The 22,914-nt window shown below is 44.4% G+C and overlaps 3 protein-coding genes across 8 annotated transcripts in view; 2 read left to right on the forward strand and 1 right to left on the reverse strand.

Annotated features, from left to right (window-relative positions):
• SLC26A1 (solute carrier family 26 member 1) overlaps positions 1 to 4,492 on the forward strand; it is a 61,644-nt gene extending 57,152 nt beyond the window's left edge. For both annotated transcript variants that reach the window (XM_073542199.1, XM_073542210.1), the window contains exon 3: positions 2,717 to 4,492. In XM_073542199.1, the coding sequence (XP_073398300.1) occupies positions 2,717 to 4,237 (1,521 nt within the window). In that variant the 3' untranslated portion in view covers positions 4,238 to 4,492. The remainder of the gene's footprint in view (positions 1 to 2,716) is intronic.
• Positions 1 to 11,894, reverse strand: part of IDUA (alpha-L-iduronidase) — a 214,126-nt gene extending 202,232 nt beyond the window's left edge. For 2 of the 4 annotated variants that reach the window (XM_073542233.1, XM_073542224.1), the window contains exons 1-2: positions 11,277 to 11,894; positions 8,490 to 8,630 (exon numbers count right to left, since the gene is read on the reverse strand). In XM_073542233.1, the coding sequence (XP_073398334.1) occupies positions 8,490 to 8,630; positions 11,277 to 11,407 (272 nt within the window). In that variant the 5' untranslated portion in view covers positions 11,408 to 11,894. Of the gene's footprint in view, positions 1 to 8,489; positions 8,631 to 10,300; positions 10,380 to 11,276 lie in introns of those variants that run through there. The other 2 variants (XM_073542243.1, XM_073542251.1) reach the window with 2 other exon arrangements.
• Positions 11,895 to 11,968: 74 nt separating this feature from the next.
• The window catches only part of LOC141047257 (protein regulator of cytokinesis 1-like), a 73,647-nt gene continuing 62,701 nt past the window's right edge, over positions 11,969 to 22,914 (forward strand). Inside the window, exon 1 of one of the 2 annotated variants that reach the window (XM_073542271.1) lies at positions 11,969 to 12,186. In XM_073542271.1, coding sequence (XP_073398372.1) covers positions 12,164 to 12,186 — 23 coding nt within the window. In that variant the 5' untranslated portion in view covers positions 11,969 to 12,163. The remainder of the gene's footprint in view (positions 12,187 to 22,914) is intronic. The other variant, XM_073542264.1, reaches the window with a different exon arrangement.

The following is a 22,914-nucleotide window of genomic DNA, read 5'->3' on the forward strand; positions in this document are numbered from 1 at the left end:
AGGCCACAATCATAGCCCCAGGTGTGCAGGTAAGCCTGCACCGGGATCACAACCTTTAACCCCAGAAATGCCAGTCATCAGCACTGGTTCCAGACATTAACCCCACGTGTGCGAGTCAAACCGGCACTGAGATTATGACAAAAACATCTTGTCCCCCTAAAGGTGCAGCTCAGGGAAAGGCTTCCCCAGAGAGCAAAGAAAAAATATAGGTCATCTACAGTACTGTGCAATAGCTGAACAGAATATGTGGTGCAGCAGCTTATAGTGAGGAACAGCAGAACTGAGAGTGCGGATGACACCTTGGAAATGGAACAGCACAGCTGGATACACTGGACAACAAGTGGAACAACAGAACTGGATATTTTGTGTTTATAACTTTATTGGGTGACGGTGGCTGCCTGAATATTAGGGATTCTAGTGGTAATATTTATAGTGGTTTGAAAAAACCATTATATTGTAATCCGAACGCTGCTAACTTATTCTTCTTCTTATTATTATTATTCAGTTGATTTCCGCAATTAATGCGGCCCGAACCGCTACACGCACAGACTCCGTTGAGGTGTCGTTTCGAAGCCAGCGTCCGTGAGAGGTGTGCTAAGTATTTTTCGTGTCGATCGGATTTGTAGTTTTTGCGCAATTTGCATTTGAAATTTTTTTTCCCGTCATTGGAATGCACTGTCTCCAATGCTTTTCAATGGGAAATGGCAAAACGTGCCCTGAGGCGATTGAAATAGCAGTTGAGCTCATTGATATGCGCAGTCAGAGCCAGTTACTATGCCAACGCCTACGAATGTCACATGACGCCCCCAGGAGAGAGCTTCTGCCACATAATATCAGCTTTTAAAGCGAAACCCACAGCACAAATGCAAATCTAGCTTCATCACATGACGCATGCCCCTGAGAGAGAATGTGCGCCAAAGTGGATTTAGAAGCCCAGTGAGCCACCCTTGCTCTTAAAGGTCCGACGCGCCAAAGTGATTCTTAAAGAGCCGGCGCACCAAAATGAGTCTTAAAGGGCCGGCGCGCCAAATCGAAAGCTGAGTGACCCAAGGCTCCAAATCGGAGGCTGATAGACCCTGGCCTACAAAAAGGAGGCTGAGCCACCCTGGCATCCAAATTGTACCCAGATTGGCCCCGCCCACCAAATCGGACCCAGAGTGGCCCCGCCCACCAAATCAGACCCAGAGTGGCCCCGCCCACCAAATCGGACCCAGAGTGGCCCCGCCCACCAAATCGGACCCCAAGGGGCCCCACCCACAAAATCGGACCCTAAGGGGCTCCAACCACAAAGTCAGACCCTGAGGGGCCCCGCCCACCAAATTGGACCCTGAGGGGCCTCGTCCACCTAATTGGACCCTGAGGGGCCTCGTCCACCAAATCGGACCCTGAGGGTCCCCACCCACCAAATCGGACCCTAAGGGACCCCGCCCACCAAATCGGACCCTGAAGGGCCCCCCACCAAATTGGACCCAGAGTGGCCCTGCCCACCAAATCAGACCCAGGGGGCCCCACCCACAAAATTGGACCCTGAGGGGCGCCGGCCACCAAATCGGACCCTGAGGGGCCCCGGCCACAAAATCGGACCCTGAGGGGCCCCACCCACAAAATCAGACCCTGAGGGGTTCTGGCCACAAAATCGGACCCTGAGGGGCCCCGGCCACAAAATCGGACCCTGAGGGGCCCCAACCACCAAATCGGACCCTGAGGGGCCCCGGCCACAAAATCGGACCCTGAGGCCAAAGTGGCCCCTGAGAGGCAGCCACAGTTAAAATGGATCCTGAGTTGAAAGTCTTGCAGGGGCAGCAGGCAAGTCTCTCTTAAAGGGGCAGCCCTGGCACCATTTCAAACCGCTATCTGTACTTCCTTCAGGAAATACACATCTAGTTCTTCTTGTTATTTCTTGATGTCTGTTATATCTGCATCTTACTTTGTATTGGAGATGAGTCTTGGAGTGTGATATACTGTATATTCTACAGGCAACAATTATCAATCTAATATTTTTCCTATGGAAATAGCAAATATTCTCACCTTTTTTCCTCTGCACTGATTTCTAGTATCATCTTGTGCACCATATGTATTTTTTATCAGTCTATAATCATTGATTTTTCATTAATAAAATCATAATTAATTACATATGTCTTGCAACTAGCCTATTCCTTCAAGTTTCATCTCAAACTCGTACTAGTAAAAAGACTAGACATATGGAGTATAATCCCAAAGAAAACATACAATTCAATGTACTAGCATCTATAAGGATTATTTATTACGGTAGATATCTAAGAAACGATATGTCATATTCTGGGTTTTAGAGTGGTTCAAGAATTAAAGGGTTTTTCCAGCTTTGGAGTAAAAGTCTGCAGTCACTCCATCTGACTGTAAACTTGTAAATCCTCACAACGGGAGCAGGCGGTCATGTGACCGCAAAATATGCTATGTGCATACTTCCAGACACAGTACAACTAGACGGGTCAGGCCTTGTTTAATTCACCTGCACTGAGCGAGGCCGCACATGTCTAGTCGGCACGTGACTGCTGGTATGCACATCATATAACTGTCTTCACACGCCTGCCACCAGCACAGGAGAATCCTGAAAGAGCGTAGCACAGAATAGTCACATACAAACAGTAAAGTACGGTAAATATCCTAATTGGAATATGTATGAGTAACAAATGAAAAGTAACTAGATGTATATTCACTTACATTTATCTCTCCACAGATCCTTATGGGCATATTCCGTCTGGGATTTCTATCTATATATTTATCAGAGCCCATGTTGGATGGATTTGCTACGGGTGCTTCATTGACAATTTTAACAGCTCAGGTGAAATATCTTCTTGGTATAAAGATTCCCCGAAGCCCAGGTATAGGAATGATTGTCACAACGTGGATTAATCTTTTTAAAAACATTCACACTACTAATTTTTGTGATGTGGTGACAAGTGCGATCTGTATCAGTGTGCTAGTCGCTGCCAAGGAACTTGGAGATCGCTATAAAGACAAGATTAAGATCCCTCTTCCAACAGAACTCGTTGTGATTGTCGTGGCAACACTTGTATCACACTACTGCAACCTAAATGAAATCTACGGCTCAAGTGTCTCTGGTGTCATTCCAATTGGATTCATACCGCCAAAAGTGCCCGATTTTAGTCTTATGGGTAAAATTGCACTTGATGCTATTCCATTGGCGGTTGTCAGTTTTGCGTTCACCATTTCCTTGTCAGAAATGTTTGCCAAGAAGTATGCGTACACCGTGGAAGCCAACCAAGAGATGTTTGCCATTGGATTCTGCAATATAATTCCATCCTTTTTCCATTGCTTTGCTACCAGTGCAGCATTAGCCAAGACTCTAGTGAAAACCTCAACAGGGTGCAAGACACAAGTTTCCAGCGTTGTAAGTGCACTTGTGGTGCTATCGGTCCTGCTATTCTTTGCGCCATTATTTTACTCCCTACAAAAATGTGTCTTGGCCTGCATAATAATTGTGAGTTTACGAGGGGCTCTCAGGAAATTCAAAGACTTGCCAGCTCAATGGCAGCTGAACAAGATAGATGCAGTCGTCTGGAGCGTTACTGTGTGTTCTTCGGCACTGATCAGTACAGAAATGGGCCTTCTGGTGGGAATCATCTTTTCCATGCTCTGCCTTATTGTGCGCACTCAGGTACCCCACACTGCCGTGCTTAGTCAGATACGGGACACTGTGTTTTATGAGGACGATGACAGATATGAAAATCTTTTTCCAATTCCCAAAATTAAGATCTTCCGTTTTGAATCGCCTCTTCACTATGCAAACAAAGACTACTTTCTTAAATCTCTCTACAAAAAGGTGGGAATGAACCCCAGTCTTGAAATAATCAGACGAAAGAAAACAGAGAAAAAACTCAAAAAGAAAGCAAAAAAACAAGAAGAAAACATGAAAGACTTGGATAACAATGACATACATATAGAGTTTGTGGAGAAAAAAAATGACTTGGAAACTATAATACTGGATTGCTCTGTCATAGCATTTCTAGATACGTCCGGTATCAACACTGTCAAGGGGGTATTAAAAGATTATCAAGAGGTACAAATTAGCGTTCTAATGGCTTGTTGCAATACGGCAGTCATCGATGCACTCCGCAGAGGGGGTTACTTTGGAAAGCAAGACAAGGACATCAATAATATGCTTTTTTATAACATACATGATGCTGTACAATTTGCAAGAGAGAAAGAGTTGGCCATAAGAGACTCTACTGTATAGGTGTTAATGAATTAGGGATCATTCATTCCATACAGTTTATCCAAGGCCAAATTCACTAGAAAAAAAAATGTAAAACATTTCAACAGTGTTTATAGACTAGAAGTGTGTTACACTTCATCCTACATAATATATGTAAAAAAGTACCTTGATTTCTACTTTCACGTGCCTTAAGAACTATTAAATTGTTACAAAACTGAAATTATACTGCACTGAACACTGGGATATTTTGCAAAAAATAAATTTGTTCATATAATATTTCTAGATTTTATCTATACTTAACATTTTTTGGAAATAGAAATATGCCATGATAGTGCCAACATCTAGAAGACCTGGAAACATATTTGTTCAAAGCATATTACAGTTCTATCCTGGTATAAATATTAAAGACACCTAGTGCTCCACATCTAACTAAAGAAGAATACCGGATTTGATTCATTGTCATTTAATTCTGAAGTGAGAATTTAGGTGACTTGGGATGATTGTTGCGGCCCAAACTGTCTCAGGACCTATGGTTACAGAGCAAAACCTTCAAGACACGTGGTGAGCTAGGTGCCAAACGGCAGTAAAGGAACAGGAGAAATAGAGAAAAAGGGAATTTTTATCTCAAAAATATATTAAATTCATCCCCCATCCTCCATCTAATTTCGGCAGGAATAGTGGCCAGAACTTGCTGCATCCAAGGCAATCACAGACTGAATGAATAGGTGTTCCCCTATCTGGTCAGTCTGTAAGCTGGATGCAGCATCCTCACCTACTGGAATTGGGATAGGTCCAAGGACCAGCTTTCTTCAGTGGAGAGTATACCCTGTCACATCATTCATGCTGCTCCAACTGCATTGGCAGGAATCAGATAATGGATGGACAATTGCAGTCAGGTATCTTTTCTCTGAAACGCTACAAGCTTTCAGAGAAAATGTACTTTAATAATCCAGTCGCGGACCATAGCCAGAAATGAGACTAGTCCGGCATTGTCGGCACCCTTGGCTCTCCCAAGCACTGCTCCAGGTGATTGACAGGTCTCCCGCTATGGAAGACTACCAATCACCTCTAGCAGCCTGGGAGAAGGATCTTTAAAGTATATTTAGAATATCCCTGGCTGTAATCTTGTAGCCAGGTTCTGATTCATGATGTCCATGGTCTGGGCAGCATCAATCAGGTGACAGGTTCCCTTTATAATAGGGCAACATAGTAAGTTTAAAGTAAAGTTAATAAAATGCATTTACGGCATAGATGTTATATGGTCCGACTCATAAAGTTGTTTTAGTCAGTTTTCTCAGGAATTTTGCGACTTTTGTTTTGTTTTTTTTTACACCAACTTCGCCAAAGTCTGCGAAGTTTGGGCAGGACAGGGTGTAACATTGCCTATCCGGCAAAATTTATTTGCGTAAATTACACCATGCAATGTACACCAGCACCTGGCTAAAGTAACAGTTCTGGTGGTGACCATGACCGTTGCGAGATGCGCCTGATTTATAACGAGGTGTGAAGCTTTTAATGAACTAGGTGTCTCACTTCAGCGCTCCATTAATTAAGCTTAGCGTGCACAATGGCCCTCATAGACCTCGTGCACACGTTCAGTATCTGGTCATTATTTTACATCAGTATTTGAAAGCCAAAACCAGGAGTAGGTGATAAATACAGAAGTGGTGACGTGTTTCTATTATACACTTTTCCTCTGATTGGTCAGTTCTTTACCTCAGTATTTGTAAGCTAAAACCAGGAGCGGAACAAATACTGAAAGTGTGAACGTGGCCTCAATGAATCGGGCCCATGGGCTCCTTCAACCAAAGCTGATTGTTCCAAACTTCAGGTAAAGGGGTAATGGGATTACAGATATTTATAGGACTTCCAAAGTATGAGCGTAAAGGGGTATTCCCATCTCCGAGATCCTATCCCAATATGTAGTAGGTGTAATAATATTAGCAAAACCCTCTAATTAGATATGTAGTATAGTTCTTCTGATTCGCTATGTCTCTTACATCATGTGCTGGCATTGCAGGACCTTCGGTACCCATGGTTACGACCACTAGCAACTAACTGTCACTATATCAGTCACTCTATTATTATTACACCTACTACACATTGGGAATAGGAGGATACTCCTTTAAGTGTCTGAGAGATGTGGGTTCCACCTCAAAGACCTGCATCTACACACGGAGTTAAAATTGTTGGCACCCCTCATTTAAATGACAGAAAAACCCACAATGGTGACAGAAATAACTTGAATCTGACAAAAGTAATAATAAATAAAAAATCTATGAAAACGAACAAATGAAAGTCAGACATTGTTTTTCAACCATGCTTCCACAGAATTTTTTAAAAAATAAAACTCATGAAATAGGTCTGGATGGAAATAATGGTACCCTTAAGTTCACATTTTGTTGCACAACCTTTTGAGGCAATCACTGCAATCAAATGATTCCTGTAAATGTGAATGAGATTTCTGAATCTCTCGTCAGTTATTTTGGCCCACTCCTCAAGAGTAAACTGCTCCAGTTTTCTCGTGTTTGAATGTTGCCTTTTCCAGACAGCATGTTTCAGCTATTTCCAAAGATGCTCAATAGGATTTAGGTCAGGGCTCATAAAAGGCCACTTCAGAATAGTCCAATGTTTTCCTCTTAGTCATTCTTGGGTGTTTTCAGCTGTGTGTTTTGGGTCATTATCCTGTTGCAAGACCCATGACCTGCGACTGAGACCAAGCTTTCTGTGACTGAGCAGCACATTTCTCTCTAGAATCCCTTGATAGTCTTGAGATTTCATTGTACCCTGCACAGATTCTAGACATCCTGTGCCAGATACAGCAAAGCAGTCCCAGAACATAACAGAGCCTCCTCCATGTTTCACAGTAGGGACAGTGTTTTTTTGATATGCTTCATTTTTTGTCTGTGAACATAGAGCTGATGTGCCTTGCCAAAAAGTCCTATTTTTGTCTCATCTGTCCATAGGACATTCTCCCAGAAGCTTTGTGGCTTGTCAACATGTAGCTTGGCAAATTCCAGTCTGGCTTTTTTATGATTTTTTTCAACATTGGTGTCCTCCTTTGTTACCTCCCATGAAGCCCACTTTGGCTCATACAGCGACAGATGGTGCGATCTGACACTGATGTTCCTTGAGCTTAAAGTAAATTCACCTTTAATCTGTTTAGAAGTTTTTCTGGGCTCCTTTGTTACCATTCGTATTATCCGTCTCTTTGATTTGTCATCAATTTTCCTCCTGCCGCCAAGTCCAGGGAGGTTGGCTACAGTCCCATGGAGCTTATATTTCTGAATAATATGTGCAACTGTAGTCACAGGACCATCAAGCTGCTTGGAGATGGTCTTATAACTTTTACCTTTAAAATGTTTGTCTATAATTTTCTTTCTAATCTCCTGAGACAACTCTTTCCTTCGCTTCCTCTGGTCCATGTTGAGTGTGATACACACCATATCACTAAACAGCACAGTGAGTATCTGTAGCGCTATATACAGGCCCACTCACTGATTCCAAGATTGTAGACACTTGTGATGCTAGTTAGTGGACTCACCTTGATTTAACATGTCCCTTTTGTCACATTATTTTCAGGAGTACCATCATTTCTGTCCAGGCCTATTTCATGAGTTTTATTTTTTTTTTTTATTCTGTTAAGTCATGGTTGAAAAGCAATGTCTGACGTTAATTTTCATAGATTTTTGATTTATTACTTTTGTCAGATTCAAGTTATTTCTGTGACCATTGTGGGTTTTACTGTCATTAAATGAGGGGTACCAACAATTTTGACCACGTATGTATGTCTATATGGCTGATTGGTGTCTGTTATTCTTTCTTTATGTTGTTCAGTTCCATTCAAAATTGAGCCAACGCTGCTTTCATTTATAACATAAAAAGCAGCATTTACCTAGTGAAACCCTTACTGCTCTAGTGCCGCTTTTCAGTTGCTCCCTGCCTTTCTTTGTTGAAATGGTTGCAGTGGTGTCATCCCATTTACAAAATGTGACCCCTGCAGCCAATCATGGACCTCAGCAGTAAGCACAGTGACTGGTGGCAGAGGTCACACGATGAAGTGGTCACATGGTGCAGATGTGAAAACATCGTCGCAGCTCTTCAACAATGACCAGTCTAGGAGTAGCAGAGAGGCGGCACTGCAGTGCAGCGGTAGAGGCTTCAGTAAGAACTGCTTGGCTTGATATTTTACAGAAGGAGCCACCTTGGCAACCGCTTTCATCATGTTAGTCCGACTGTTAGTCCATGACAGATTGCCAACACAATGACTTACGAAACTGTAATAAGGTCCAGTAACCAGTGAATTCTGACTTGTACGATGCCGTCATGAGGAACAGACGAAATATGTGCCAGGTTCAATCTTTGGTCTTTACCCAAAAAATAGGATTCAGCCTTGTTATGTGGTAAAGGGGGGCTGAAAAATACAATGAATGAACACTTCATGAAATATCTGCAATATAAGTTAATAACATGTCAGAAAAATGTTTTTTTTTCTTTTTTTATCCATTGGTGGATTTTTATTGTTCTTCTTTGGCTCTTCTTTATCCCAGGACATGGCAAGTGGTTATGATTTCTGAGCCAATATCAGCGCCCAGTAGAGGATACATGAGCAATTTGCCACAGATGACTTACAGATGTTCTGTCACCAGTTGTTGCTCTTATTTTATTCCCCTTGCTCTCGAGTACGCCAGGTTATTTTTTTGGAAAATCCGCAATACGGGCCAATGATATAGGTCTTTTTTATGTGATGCTAATTTTTTAGGTGGCATGTCTCACGATAATCATGCAGAGCATCCTATAACCCACGTTCCCATTTACAACACAATAAGACAATAAAAATTAGCACTAAATAAAAGCCCCCATATCTTTCTAGATTACCGGCTCTACCGCACTGGTACATCACTGTTTCTGGCACCACGGCCATCAGTGCAAGATCCTAAAAATGGGTAAATGGCTTCACCAGCTCTGCTGGATACAGTAAGACAAAATCTACATATTATTTTTTTCAAAGTGTACTTTCACATCTCCACATTGGGAGATCCTACTGCTCACTGGACGATACAGTCGTTAAAGCAGCCACACAATATTTAGAGAGTGTCAGACATTTTAATTGTGTGCCAAAGCCCCTCACCATTTCACAACAGAATGGAAGTCCTAAGCAGAGATGGGCGAACCATAGCAGTAAAGTTCCGCGTCCGTACCGAACTCCTACTGTTCGGGCACAGACACCAAAAACAGACTTCACCAGGGTTCAGCCCCTCGAACACCGGGTGTTTGTCGTTCTGTCATGTGCATGACAGCACGGCAAACAATGCTTCTGATGGGCAGAAAAATCATTACCGGCAGTCAGAAAGCCGCGTTCCCACACTGTCAAAAGATCGCGTGAGTGTGCAGCTGTGATCAGAGGTATAAAGTTTACCTCCGGTCATTGGTGTCGGATGATTGGACTACAGTTCCCATCAGTCGACGCCTGCTGTCGATAATAACAGTGAGAGCAGGAGCGGCGGATGGGAGTATTCATCAGCCGGCTCCTGCGCTGCAAATAAATAATTAAAAAAAAACCTGGCACGGGTTCCCCCGTATTTTTGATAACCCAGCCAGGCAAAACTCATAGCTGGGGGCTGCAACCCTCAGCTGTCTGCTTTAGCTTGTCTAGTTATTAAAACTAAAGAGGTCCCCATGCCATATTTTTTAATTATTTAAATAATTTACATATATGATGTGGGGTCCACCCCATTTTTGACAACCAATCAAGCTAAAGCAGACAACTGGGGGCTAGTATTCTCAGGCTTGTAAGGGACCATGAATATTGCCCCCACCCAGCCTAAAAATAGCAGCCCACAGCCACCCAGAAAATGCGCATTAGATGCACCAATTCTGGCGCTTTGCCTGGCTCTTCCCACTTGCCCTGTAGCGATAGCATGTGGGGTTCATATTTGTGGAGTTGATGTCACCTTTGTGTTGTCCGGTGACATCAAGCCCACAGCTTAGTAATGGAGAGGCGTCTTATGACACGTACTTTGGTACTGATGGCCTGTACTTACAGTAGTTCATCAATATGTACCCACACTAATAATTTGCTACCTGGTCTCATGGCGTCCAGCGCAGGCTGATGAATGCTTCCATCAGCAGCTCCTGCTCTCACTGTTTTTAGCGGCAGCAGACATCGGCTGATGTGATGGGAGCAGTAGTCCCACCAGCTGACACAAGTGACTGGAGGTAAACTTTATACCCCTGATCACAGCTGCGCTTTCCTGCTGTCTTTTAACAGCGTGGGAACCGCGGCTCTGACCGGCGGGGAAGATTTCACCAATCAGAAGCAGCGTTTGCAGTCTGTCATGCACATGACAGCGTGGTAAACACTGGATGTTCGGGCCCCCCATTCAAGTGAATGGGGTCCGAGTACTGTTCTGGTACCCGAACGTTTTGTAACTGTTAGGCTGAACCTGCCGGACCCAAACATCCATCTCTAATCATAAGTATTGCAGCTCCGTGCTCAGCTAAGTAAATAGGCGCTGAGCTGCAGTTCGTGACATTGATCCCTACATTGTATATTACTGTAAGTAGTCCTCCATATTCATGAGCTCTGTATAACCCTGCCCCCACCACTGATTGCCAACTTTCTGCCTATGCACAGTGTACACAGAAAGCTGTCAATCAGTGGTGTGGGCAGGGATATACAGAGCTCAGCATTCAGAGAACTACTAAATCTGCAGCAGAGAAAACAGGGATTTTATCAAAACTGCAGCAAGCAGCCCAGAAAGTGACACGTCTGCAATCAGGGTCACTGCCGATACAATACGCTTCTGTCAAATGGGGCAACATAAGACATGATGGCAGATTTGTTTTAAAATGTGGTGTGTACTTGGCCTACGATGAGTTATCTATCATTACATGACTAAAAGGCCATTTTGGAAAACAAAATCATCCACCCAGCTTTCCTAGGAGCGAACAGAATTTCTAATAAAGCTAAAAAATGGACAAAGCAGAGATTTTGATCACATCTTTTATGGCTTTAGTATACAAGTGAGCAGCCCCGCACGGCGTAGTCAGCACTCACCAGAATCCTGTGCTTTGCCAGAAATGGGGCATGTCCTCTCTGGGTGTCGTTGGGTCTACATTAATGATGAAACCTCCAGCCCCTACGCCAGGAATTACACCCAGGGCGAGCATCAGAGGCATGAACTCCATCTCCTGTGACCGGACACAAGCTACAGCGGCTGTGCTCCACACTGGGACTAGCAAGCAGCGTAGTCAGAACAGGAGCGCCCCATGTCACACAGGGGCGAGGGTCGGGGAGAGAACACGCAGCCAATCACAGGGCAGAAGAGAAGCAAGGTCCCCTGTCCTCAGCAATGGTTCGCTCCAGGTCTGCAGCCAGATTAGGAACTACAGAAACTAAGTTCCCAATGTCTCACACGCCAAGGGGAACACATCAGCCAATCATCAGCCTCCAGGGTACAGCACAGCCAATCATCAGCCTCCAGGGCACAGCACAGCCAATCACCAGGATTTATTCTTGTTGATATATATAAACAGAAGTGTCAATGTGAACGTGGCCCAAGCAGTACTCTCATACATTTGTCGCATTAGACCAGAGCTCTGCGACCACTTCCACGCCACCTGTCCATACACCGGACACGTCCCAACTGCAGCCAGCTTCAACGTTGGACCGGCCCGGAGCATGCGCAGAGCAAGCCAGAAGTGTATACCGAGTGTCGCCATCACGTGACTTCACCCCTCCTTTACGCCACTCGACATCGTCACGTGACATTTTTTCTAGCGCGCTCTCAGGCCCCGCCTCTTCCTAAGCTCGTCCAATCAAACCTTAACAGAAACGTTGGTGCGAAGTTTGAAACCTACGGTTCCCCGGCGCCCGTTATCTGTGCTCGGCTTAGAGCGCTGCTTCAGGAGAAGACGCGAACCGGGGGTCAACGGAGCCCCAGGATGTCACGTTTCACGAGGAAAAGGTGAGAGCGGGGTTGGCGTGACCTGAAGACAAGTGTGGAGAGTAGTGTGTGAGGAATGCCGTGGGCTGGGAGCGGTAATGGGACTCCCCGCACCGCCCGGTATACCGTGTCCTGACGGTGTAATGTGCGGCAGCGCGTCACTAGGGGGCGCTCTACACGCTTCACCGTGCTGTACAGCGGGCGCCCTGCCCTCAGGACTCCTGCCGGGAGCGGATAAGCCATGGACCTTAACCCCTTGGCTCCGGTCACGTGTCCAGGCCTTATTTCCGTTTTAGAGCTGATACCACGGAGATAAAGCATTCCAGTACAGGAGCCATCCGTGTTATTGGGAACTCGAGTCCTAAAATGTCTTCTGTTTTGCCACCTTTTCCTCAGTAGTTCTCATACTGGCGCAATGCCCAGCCCCAGTATCCAGCCAGCAACTGGATCGCTGTTTCCTTTTCTTTTTTACATTCTAAAAATATGGGAACCGCCTCATACCTGGTCATCCGTGGCGGGGTGTGATCTTAGCACAGCACCTGTCCAGCGCACTAAAAGCCGCTTCATCAAGGTGTTAAATGGCCCCAGAGAAACAGGCGTGGGGCTGATCTGCTGATTAATAGCGTCCTGGAAAGACCCCCGGTCCGAAAAGCAGAGGCGTATCTAGGCTTTCTGGCACCCGGGGCAAGAATTTGGTCTGGCACCAGGACAGTGATGTCCCACCTGGGACTATGTAATAAAGTAAAAAAAAAATTAAAAAAAAAATGTAAAAATAAATTTAAAAAAAATCGCCAAATAAATTAGAAAAAAAAAAAATATTCCCTCAATAAATCCATTTTTTGGAAATAAAAAAAAAACAATAAAAGTACACATATTAGGCATCGCCCCGTCCGTAATGACCCGCCCTATAAAACTGTCCCATTAGTTAACCCTTTTAGCGAACCCCTTAAAAAATAAAAATAAAAAATGAAGCAAAAAATAATGATTTATTATCATACCGCCAAACAAAAAGTGTAATAACGCGCGATCAAAAAGACGCATATAAATATCCATGGTACCGCTGAAAACGTCATCTTGTCCCGCAAAAAACGAGCCGCCACACAGCATCATCAGCGAAAAAATAAAAAAGTTATAGCTCGCAGAATAAAGTGATGCAAAATAATTATTTTTTATATAAAATAGTTTTCATTATTATTATTATTTATTGTTATAGCGCCATTTATTCCATGGCGCTTTACATGTGAGGAGGGGTATACATAAAAACAAGTACAATAATCTTAAACAATACAAGTCATAACTGGTACAGGAGGAGAGAGGACCCTGCCCGCGAGGGCTCACAATCTTCAAGGGATGGGTGGTAATACAGTAGGCGAGGGTAGAGCTGGTCGTGCAGCAGTTTGGTCGATCGGTGGTTACTGCAGGTTATAGGCTTGTCGGAAGAGGTGGGTCTTCAGGCTCTTTTTGAAGGTTTCGATGGTAGGTGAGAGTCTGATATGTTGTGGTAGAGAGTTCCAGAGTAGGGGTGATGCGCGAGAGAAATCTTGTATGCGATTGTGGGAAGAGGAGATAAGAGGGGAGTAGAGAAGGAGATCTTGTGAGGATCGGAGGTTGCGTGCAGGAAAGTACCGGGAGACGAGGTCACAGATGTATGGAGGAGACAAGTTGTGGATGGCTTTGTATGTCATGGTTAGGGTTTTGTAATGGAGTCTCTGGGCAATTGGGAGCCAGTGAAGGGATTGACAGAAGGGAGAAGCTGGGGAATAGCGGGGGGACAGGTGGATTAGTCGGGCAGCAGAGTTTAGAATAGATTGGAGGGGTGCGAGAGTGTTTGAGGGGAGGCCACAGAGCATGAGGTTGCAGTAGTCAAGGCGAGAGATGATGAGGGCATGGACTAGGGTTTTTGCAGATTCTTGGGTGAGGAATGAACGGATGCGTGAAATATTTTTGAGTTGAAGTCGGCATGAAGTGGAAAGGGTTTGGATATGTGGTTTGAAGGAGACATGTCATGTCCATTCTTTCTGCGGATTGAAAACCGCAGATAATCCGCGCGGAAAATTCTGCACCGTCTGCACTGCGGTTTTTGATTCCCATAGGGAATCATGGTACTGTACACCGCAGCAGAAACTGCTGCGGGTCCGTAGCAGCCAAAACCGCTGCGGAACCGCAGCAAAATCCGCAGCGTGTGCACACAGCCTTAGGGTTAGGGCTCAGATTAGGGTTAGGGGTGTGTTGGGGTTAGGGTTGGAGTTATAATTGGGGGTTTCCACTGTTTGGGCACATCAGGGGCTCTCCAAATGCAACATGGCGTCTGATCTCAATTCCAGCCAATTCTCAGTTGAAAAAGTCAAATGGTGCTCCTTCCCTTCCAAGCTCTGCCATGCGCCCAAACAGTGTTTTACCCCCACATGTAGGGTATCAGCCTACTCAGGACAAATTGCAAAACAATTTTTGGGGACCAATTTCTCCTGTTACCCTTAGGAAAATAAAAAATTGGGGGCAAAAATATCATTTTTGTGGAAAAAAATGATTTTTTTATTTTCACGTCCGAGTGTTATAAACTTCTGTGAAACACTTGGGGGTTCAAAGTGCTCACCACACATCTAGATAAGTTCCGTGGGGGGTCTAGTGTCCAAAATGGGGTCACTTGTGGGGAGTTTCAATAGTTTAGGTACACCAGGGGCTCTCCAAACGCACATGACACCCGCAGACCATTCCATCAAAGTCTGCATTCCAAAACGTCACTGCTTCCCTTCCGAGCCCTGACGTGTGTCCATACAGTAGTTTTCTCCCACATATGGGGTGTCAGCGTACTCAAGCCAAATTGGACAACAACTTTTGGGGGTCCAATTTCTCCTGTTACCCTTGGGAAAATGAAAAAATTGGGGACTAACTGATCATGTTTCTGGAAAAAATACGATTTTTTTATTTTCATGCCCTGGCATTATAAACTTCAGTGAAGCCCTTGGGGGTTCAAAGTGCTCACCTCACATCTAGATAAGTTCCTTAGTGGGTCTAGTTTTCAAAATGGGGTCATTTGTGGGGGGGTTTCCACTGTTTAGGTACATTATGGGCTCTCCAAAGGCAACATGACACCCGCAGACCATTCCATCAAAGGCTGCATTCCAAAACGTCACTACTTCCCTTCCGAGCCCCGACGTGTGCCCATACAGTAGTTTTCTCCCACATATGGGGTATCAGCATACTCAGGACAAATTGGACAACAACTTTTGGGGTCCAATTTCTCCTGGTACCCTTGGGAAAATAAAAAAAATGGTGACTAAAAGATCATGTTTGTGGAAAAAATACGAATTATTTATTTTCACGCCCGGGCATTATAAACTTCTGTGAAGCACTGGGGGGGTCAAAGTGCTCACCACACATCTAGATAAGTTCCTTAGGGGGTCTAGTTTCCAAAATGGTGTCATTTGTGGGGGGTTTCCACTGTTTTGGTACATCAGGAGTTTTCCAAACGCGACATGGTGTCCGATCTCAATTCCAGCCAAAAACGTCAAATAGCTCTGCCATGCGCCCAAATAGTGGTTTACCCCCACATGTGGGGTATCAGCGTACTCAGGACAAATTGCACAATAACTTTTACGGTCCTGTTACCCTTGGAAAAATAAGAATTGAGGGTGAAAAGATAATTTTTGTGGAAAAAATATGATTTTTTTAATTGTATGGCTTTGTTATAAACTTCTGTGAAGCCCATGGGGGTGCAAAGTTCTCACCACACATCTAGATAAGTTCCTTAGGGGGTCTAGTTTCCAAAATGGTGTCATTTGTGGGGGGTTTCCACTGTTTTGGTACATCAGGGGTTTTCCAAACGCGACATGGTGTCCGATCTCAATTCCAGCCAAAAACGTCAAATGGCACTGCTTCCCTTCCGAGCTCTGCCATGCGCCCAAATAGTGGTTTACCCCCACATGTGGGGTATCAGCGTACTCAGGACAAATTGCACAATAACTTTTAGGGTCCTGTTACCCTTGGGAAAATAAAAATTGGGGTGAAAAGATCATTTTTGTGGAAAAAATATGATTTTTTAATTGTACCGCTGTATGATATAAACTTCTGTAAAGCCCTTGTGGGTTCAAAGTTCTCACCACATATCTAGATAAGTTCCTTGGGGGGTCTAGTTTCCAAAATGGGGTCACTTGTAGGGGGTTTCCACTGTTTAGGTACATCAGGGACTCTCCAAACGTGACATGGCGTCCAATCTGAATTCCAGCCAATTTTGCATTGAAAAAGTCAAACGGCGCTCCTTCCATTCTGAGCTCTGCCATGCGCCAAAACAGTCATTCCCCCCACAAATCAGGTATCAGCGTACTCAGGACAAATTGCACAATAACTTTTGCAGTCCAATTTCTCCTGTTACCCTTGGTAAAATAAAAAAAATTGAACCTGAAGTATTTTTTTTGTGAAAAAAAGTTAGATGTTCATTTCTTTTTAAATATTCAAAAAAATTCCTGTGACGCACCTAATGGGTTAATAAACTTCTTGAATGTGGTTTTAAGCACCTTAAGGGGTTCAGTTTTTAGAATGGTGTCACTTTTGGGTATTTTCTATCATATAGACCCCACAAAGTGGCTTCAAATGTGATGTGGTCCTAAAAATAAAATGGTATTGTAAAAATGAGAAATCGCTGGTCAACTTTTAACCCTTATAACTTCCTAACAAAAAAAAATTTTGGTTCCAAAATTGTGCTGATGTAAAGTAAACATGTGGGAAATGTTACTTATCAAGTTTTTTGTGTGCTGTATCTCTGTGATTTAAGGGCATAAAAATTCAAAGTTGGAAAATTGTGAAATTTTCAAAATTTTTGCCAAATTTCCATTTTTTTCACAAATAAACGCAAGTTATTTGAATGAAATTTTACCACTAACATGAAGTACAATATGTCACGAGAAAACAATGTCAGAATCACCGGGATCCATGGAAGCGTTCCAGAGTTATGACCTCATAAAGGTACAGTGGTCAGAATTGTAAAAATTGGCCCGGTCATGAACGTGCAAACCACCCTTGGGGGTGAAGGGGTTAACCTTAATCCCCCCACATTAACCCCCATCTCCACTCATTAACCCCCATCCCCACATTAATCCCATCTCCACTCATTAATCCCCACACATTAACCCCCGTCTCCACTCATTAACCCCCATCTCCGCTCATTAACCCCCATCTCCGCTCATTAACCCCCATCTCCGCTCATTAACCCCCATCTCCGCTCATTAACCCCCATCCCCACATTAATCCCATCTCCACTCATTAACCCCCACACATTAACCCCCGTCTCCACTCATTAACCCCCATTCCCACATTAAGCCCCATCTCCGCTCATTAACCCCCATTCCCACATTAACCCCCGTCTCCGCTCATTAACCCCCATTCCCACATTAAGCCCCATCTCCGCTCATTAACCCCCATTCCCACATTAACCCCCATCTCCACTCATTAACCCCCATTCCCACATTAAGCCCCATCTCCACTCATTAACCCCCATTCCCACATTAACCCCCATCTCCACTCATTAACCCCCATTCCCACATTAAACCCCATCTCCGCTCATTAACACCCCATCTCCCATCTTCGGTGGTTCTTCAGCTCCACAGAGGAGCACACTTACCACCAGCGTTCGCTCTGGGCGCCGGGAGTGACGTCAGCAGCGTGATCACATGACTTGATCACGCTGCTGACGTCGCTCTGACCCGGCGGTAAGAGCGACGCCAAGTACAATTGCTGCCTGGGAGTGGGCGCAGCCTCCTTCTCTGCGTCGGCTGTCAGCTTGACAGCCGACACAGAGAACTGCCGACTCCCAGGACTGGTAGCGGCACAACGCAGCCGCCGGGGGGAGGGGGAGATACTGGCATACTGCGGACCGCTGCATTAGGCGGCCGGGCGGCCCGACTGCGCCCCCCTGCTGCCTGCGCCCGGGGCAACTGCCCCGGCTGCCCCCCCCTGGATACGCCACTGCCGGAAAGGACTGGACGTTCTTCTCCCTGGCAGCGATCCGGTGTCAGGGGCAGCGGCATGGATTCAGTGACCGTGCTGTGACCCCCAGCCCTGACTGACAGCAGCTCAGTGTTACAGACAGCTGTCAGTCAGTGTCAGGGATGTGGTCATATACAGAGGGGTTACTGATCCCACCCCTGTGCCTGATGCCCAATGTTACCTGAAGGCAAACAATTTATTTCCAGGAGTGGGGGTCTAAGTGCCGGGTGGGTACAGAATACTATTAACCTGCAGATTAACCCCATAACTGCAGGTTAAGTTGTCTTTTTTTGTTTTTCACGCGACATGTTCTCTTTAGGCTGAGTTCACACGTGGTGTTTTTTTCGCGGCGGTTTTAACCGCGAAAAATAAGCATCCCATGCATTCCTATGGGATTCTGCAATGCTGTGCTAATGCTGCGGTTTTTACCGCAGCGGAATCGCTTCGTGGTAAAAAACGCAGCTTTCTCATTAGTGGAATCGCGGCGATCCCGCACCCATAGGAATGCATTGTTCCGCTTACTTTCCGTATGTGGCTGTGCACACCATGCGAAAAGTAAGCAGAACAATTGCGGATGGTACCCACGGTCCGGAGGAGAGGAGACTGTCCTCCGGGCTTTGGGTACCATATCCCTGTAAAAAATAGAATTTAAAATAAAAAAATATTGTTATTCTCACCTTCCGGCGTCCCGCGCAGCCTTCCCGCCACGCTCCCGTTCCCAGTAATCCTTTGCGAAAATGCCCGCGATGGCGTCCGTTCTCGCGGGATCGCGAAGTCTCGCGGTCATTCGCTCGACGTCATCGCGATTTACCGCAAGACGTCGCGATCCCGCGAGACTGGACGTCATCACGGGCATTTTCGCAAAGGATTACTGGGAACGGCTGCGCGGGACGTCAGAAGGTAAGAATAACACCATTTTTTATTTTTATTATTTTTTACATTTTCTTTTACTATTGATGCCGCATAGGCAGCCTCAGTAGTAAAAAGTTGGTCACACTTGTCAAACACTATGTTTGACGAGTGTGACCAACCTGTCAACCAGTTCTGCAAGCGATGCTACAGATCACTTGGAAAACGCTAGCATTTTGCAAGCTAATTACGCTTGCAAAATGCTAGTTTTTCCGCAGGAAAATCACGGGAATTTAAAATGCGATTTTCCCGCGGAATGGAATTCCGGAACTCTCGCGGTAATTTCCGCGAGAGTTCCGCTACGTGTGAACCCTGCCTTAATGTCAGAGAATTGTTGTGGAACTGTCACAAAAACTTTGCGTGAATTGGAGTTTCTCCAAAACCTTTTCGACTTGCTATACTGTAAGTGACAGCTGTATCCCCTCCCCTCCTCTACAGCATGTGAGGTTCTGTTAGTGTAGTTCCCACTATTGGCACTAGGTGTCACTGTTACATAATATAAAGGTGGTTTTATCAAGGTAAGATCTCTTCTAAGAACAGAGATCACCTGCAATAAAGGGCAGGGGGGGGTCTTGCTCTTTCATTCATGGGAGTCTCCAAAGCATGTAACCAGGTTGGCTTTGCATTCATGCGTGCACAGTAACCATTGTAGCGTGTTCAGCAACGTTGCAATCTTTAGCCATGCTGCCACATTGTGTACTGCTGTGAATTTGAACATCTAAAATGTCAGTTGTCTTTTGTGTTTGAGCTGTCTCTTAGATTTTCTGCAGTTTCGTTAAGCATGTCTGAACTTGGATTGCATTTCCTAGGAAAACTGTCAACTTTCTTGAATGTTTTCTACTTGTTGTAAGGTAGCGCTGTCAATTGGGTAGGGGATACTCGCTTAGCAGTAGGGCTGTGGAGTTGGTAAGCCACAGTTGCGACTCAGACTCCTGGATTTTATCAGGCTCCGACTCCTTCATAAATGGCCAATTCATAACAACAAATTTACTGTTGTAAAATATTAAACATCGTGCTTATTCAGTTTCTCACCATCATATAAGTAATCAGACCACTTAGAGCAAAAACTACATTTATTAGAATACAATTAGAATATAGCAAATAACTTTTATAAACTTTTCTAAACAGTAAGTAAATATGCAATAAACACTTTTATGCAGTTAATAAGAAGAAATCTATAAATTTGTCCTCAGAAAAAGTATTGCCTCTGTCAGATCCTCCTTCATGGATGCCCTCAAATCTGATCTAATTATTTTGAGAGCAGAGTCTCTACACTAACTTGTGTTGGTGGCAAAGCAGTAACCACTCGGGCAACATCTCTGACAATGTCAGGATACAGAGGAATCGCTTGTTGCACTGTTATTTTTGATGAACGGTCAAATTTCTCAATTTCTTTTAGTGCACATGAAAAATTCTGCTGAAATGTACTGGCTGTGTTCCTTGATAGGGATGACTCTTCTATGCGGGAACGCTTTGCACGGTCCTTGTGATCCAAATATTTTTCGAAATTAAATTCTTCATCAGTTGATGATGAGGGTGAAGATGTGGCAGGACGACCAAATTCTTCTTGTTCCTCCTGACTGTTCTGCAACCCTTTCATCCTTACTGCTATTTCAAACAGAGCTTCTTTTCCTTTACTTAGCTGTTGATCATCTAGAAGAATCCGATGCATTGGGTCTACATAAACAGCTGCCAAAAGAATGTTATTTTGTAATAGTAGCTCCTCTCTCCGTTTCATTGATGTAGCAATGCCACTTGCAATTAACCCTCCTCTTTGGGACAGGCGAAACATCAGGTTCTTCCACTCAATTAAGAAAATACCTGGAGTTAAGTCCTCTGCTTGTAATTTTTTAGTCACTGTAAATGGGTGCTCTAGCAATTTTTCCAGCTCAGTCACCTGATTCCACTGACTTTCATTTAGCGTCAGTTGAGGGTTAGCCATGTCTACAAGAAAGGTTTTCAGTTCAAACAAGCGCTGAATCATTAAGTAAGTACTGCCCCATCGTGTGGCTTGATCAATAATTGCCCCTTTTCCAGCACGTCTCTTCAAAATTGAGTCAACTTTAGGGGTTCTGGCAACAGTAGCCAATTTTCTCACCTTGCCAATCAGTGCAGCAGCATGTCCTTCTTGCAGACTGTCTCTTATAGCCAGCTGTAGCGTATGCACAACACAGCGCTTGTGATGAATGAAAGAACATATTGACAGTTTCAACAAGATCATCTAAACTGTCATGTTGCTGTTCATCTGAAGCAACTTCAGTTTGCTCCTCAGTTACAATACTGTGTTCCTCTATTTCAAACATTTCTGTGTCTGTGGACCCAGAATGTTCTTCTAGCTGCTGGTCACCATCATTACTCTCATTCATTAGCTTAATAGTACTTATCATATTTGAAGCATTGTCAGTTACGACAGAAAGAACCTACTCTTTTTTAAGTTCATAGTCTTGCAGAACCTTTTCCACCAAGACCTGGAGAAACTCACTGGTGTGATGAGCTTTGGTGTCTTTTACTGCCAATGTCTTGGTAACTATTTCATTTTTGTCACAAACAAATCGGACATTGATGGCAAAATAGTTCACTCTGTGACGTGTGCAGGCATCCATTTTAAGAAACAGAATGCGTCCCTTGAGAGTTTTTTTAAGTTCTTCCTTTTGTTTCGATTACTAATTTTCTAATACTCTCTCTCTCCAGAGAAACACCAGCTTGCGGGCCATTTCCCCATTCAGACACATAAAAGCTGGTCGTGAAAATAATGAAATAGGCACACTATCCTTTACAACAAGCTCTATGATCTGTTTTTTAAATGTATCTACTGTCATTGTCACAGTAACTTTGTCACTGACAAAATATCTTGCAACTGATGGCTGCAAAGTTCTCTGCTCCTTTGTTTGGCTGGAAGAGCTGGGCACTGGTTCATTGGTTTGGATGCAGTCTTTCTCATCCACTGCTTTCAGTACTTCTGGATGAAAGCGCTGTAAATGTCTCTTTAGATTAGAAGCTCTGGTAGGAGCATTTTTATCTTTGCCTGAATATGCACTCATCTTGGCTTCACAGCATTTGTTTTCGTCTGGATCATTTGTCATACACTGACAGACATAATGTTTTCTATCTTGAGTGATGGTGAAATGTTCAAATACAGCTGATTTAATGTGATGCTTCTTTGACATTCTCAGGTTTTTAATTCTGCATTCACAATCCAAATGACAATTGTTTTTCCTAAAAACAATTGTACAAAATTATTGCCAGGTCGTACAACTGATATAGTGGTCAGTAATACTGTTATTATTCCTCATGTACTCACAGTTAATTGATGCAAAGTTTGTTGAAAGGATAATACTTCTTAAGGCCCCGTCTCACTAAGCGACTTACCAGCGATCCCGACACCGATATCAAGGTGTCAGGATCGCTAGTAAGTCGCTATGTGATCGCTGGTGAGCTGTCACACAGACAGCTTCACCAGCGATCAGCACAGCGATGCCGAGCGCCCGGCATCGCTGGCCATCCTGTAAAAAATAGAATCAAAATAAAAAATATAGTTATTCTCACCTTCCGACGTCCCGTTCAGCCATCCTGCCTCTCTCCACGCTCCGGTCCCAGTGATCCTTTGCACGAATGACCGCGAGATGTCACGGTCTCGAGGGATAACAAAGTCTCGCGGTCATTCATGCAAAGGATCACTGGGACCGGAGCGTGGAGAGAGGCAGGATGGCTGAACGGGACGTCGGAAGGTGAGAATAACTATATTTTTTATTTTTTTTATTATTTTTTACACCTGATCGCTGGTCTCCCGCTGTCACACACAGCGATGCGTGCTGGCTAGCGGGAGACCAGCGACAAAAGAAATGTCCAGAGATTTCT

The sequence above is a fragment of the Dendrobates tinctorius genome, unplaced genomic scaffold (assembly GCF_039654945.1).
Source record: "Dendrobates tinctorius isolate UK_male_01 unplaced genomic scaffold, ASM3965494v1 ptg000011l, whole genome shotgun sequence".
NCBI lineage: Eukaryota > Metazoa > Chordata > Amphibia > Anura > Dendrobatidae > Dendrobates > Dendrobates tinctorius.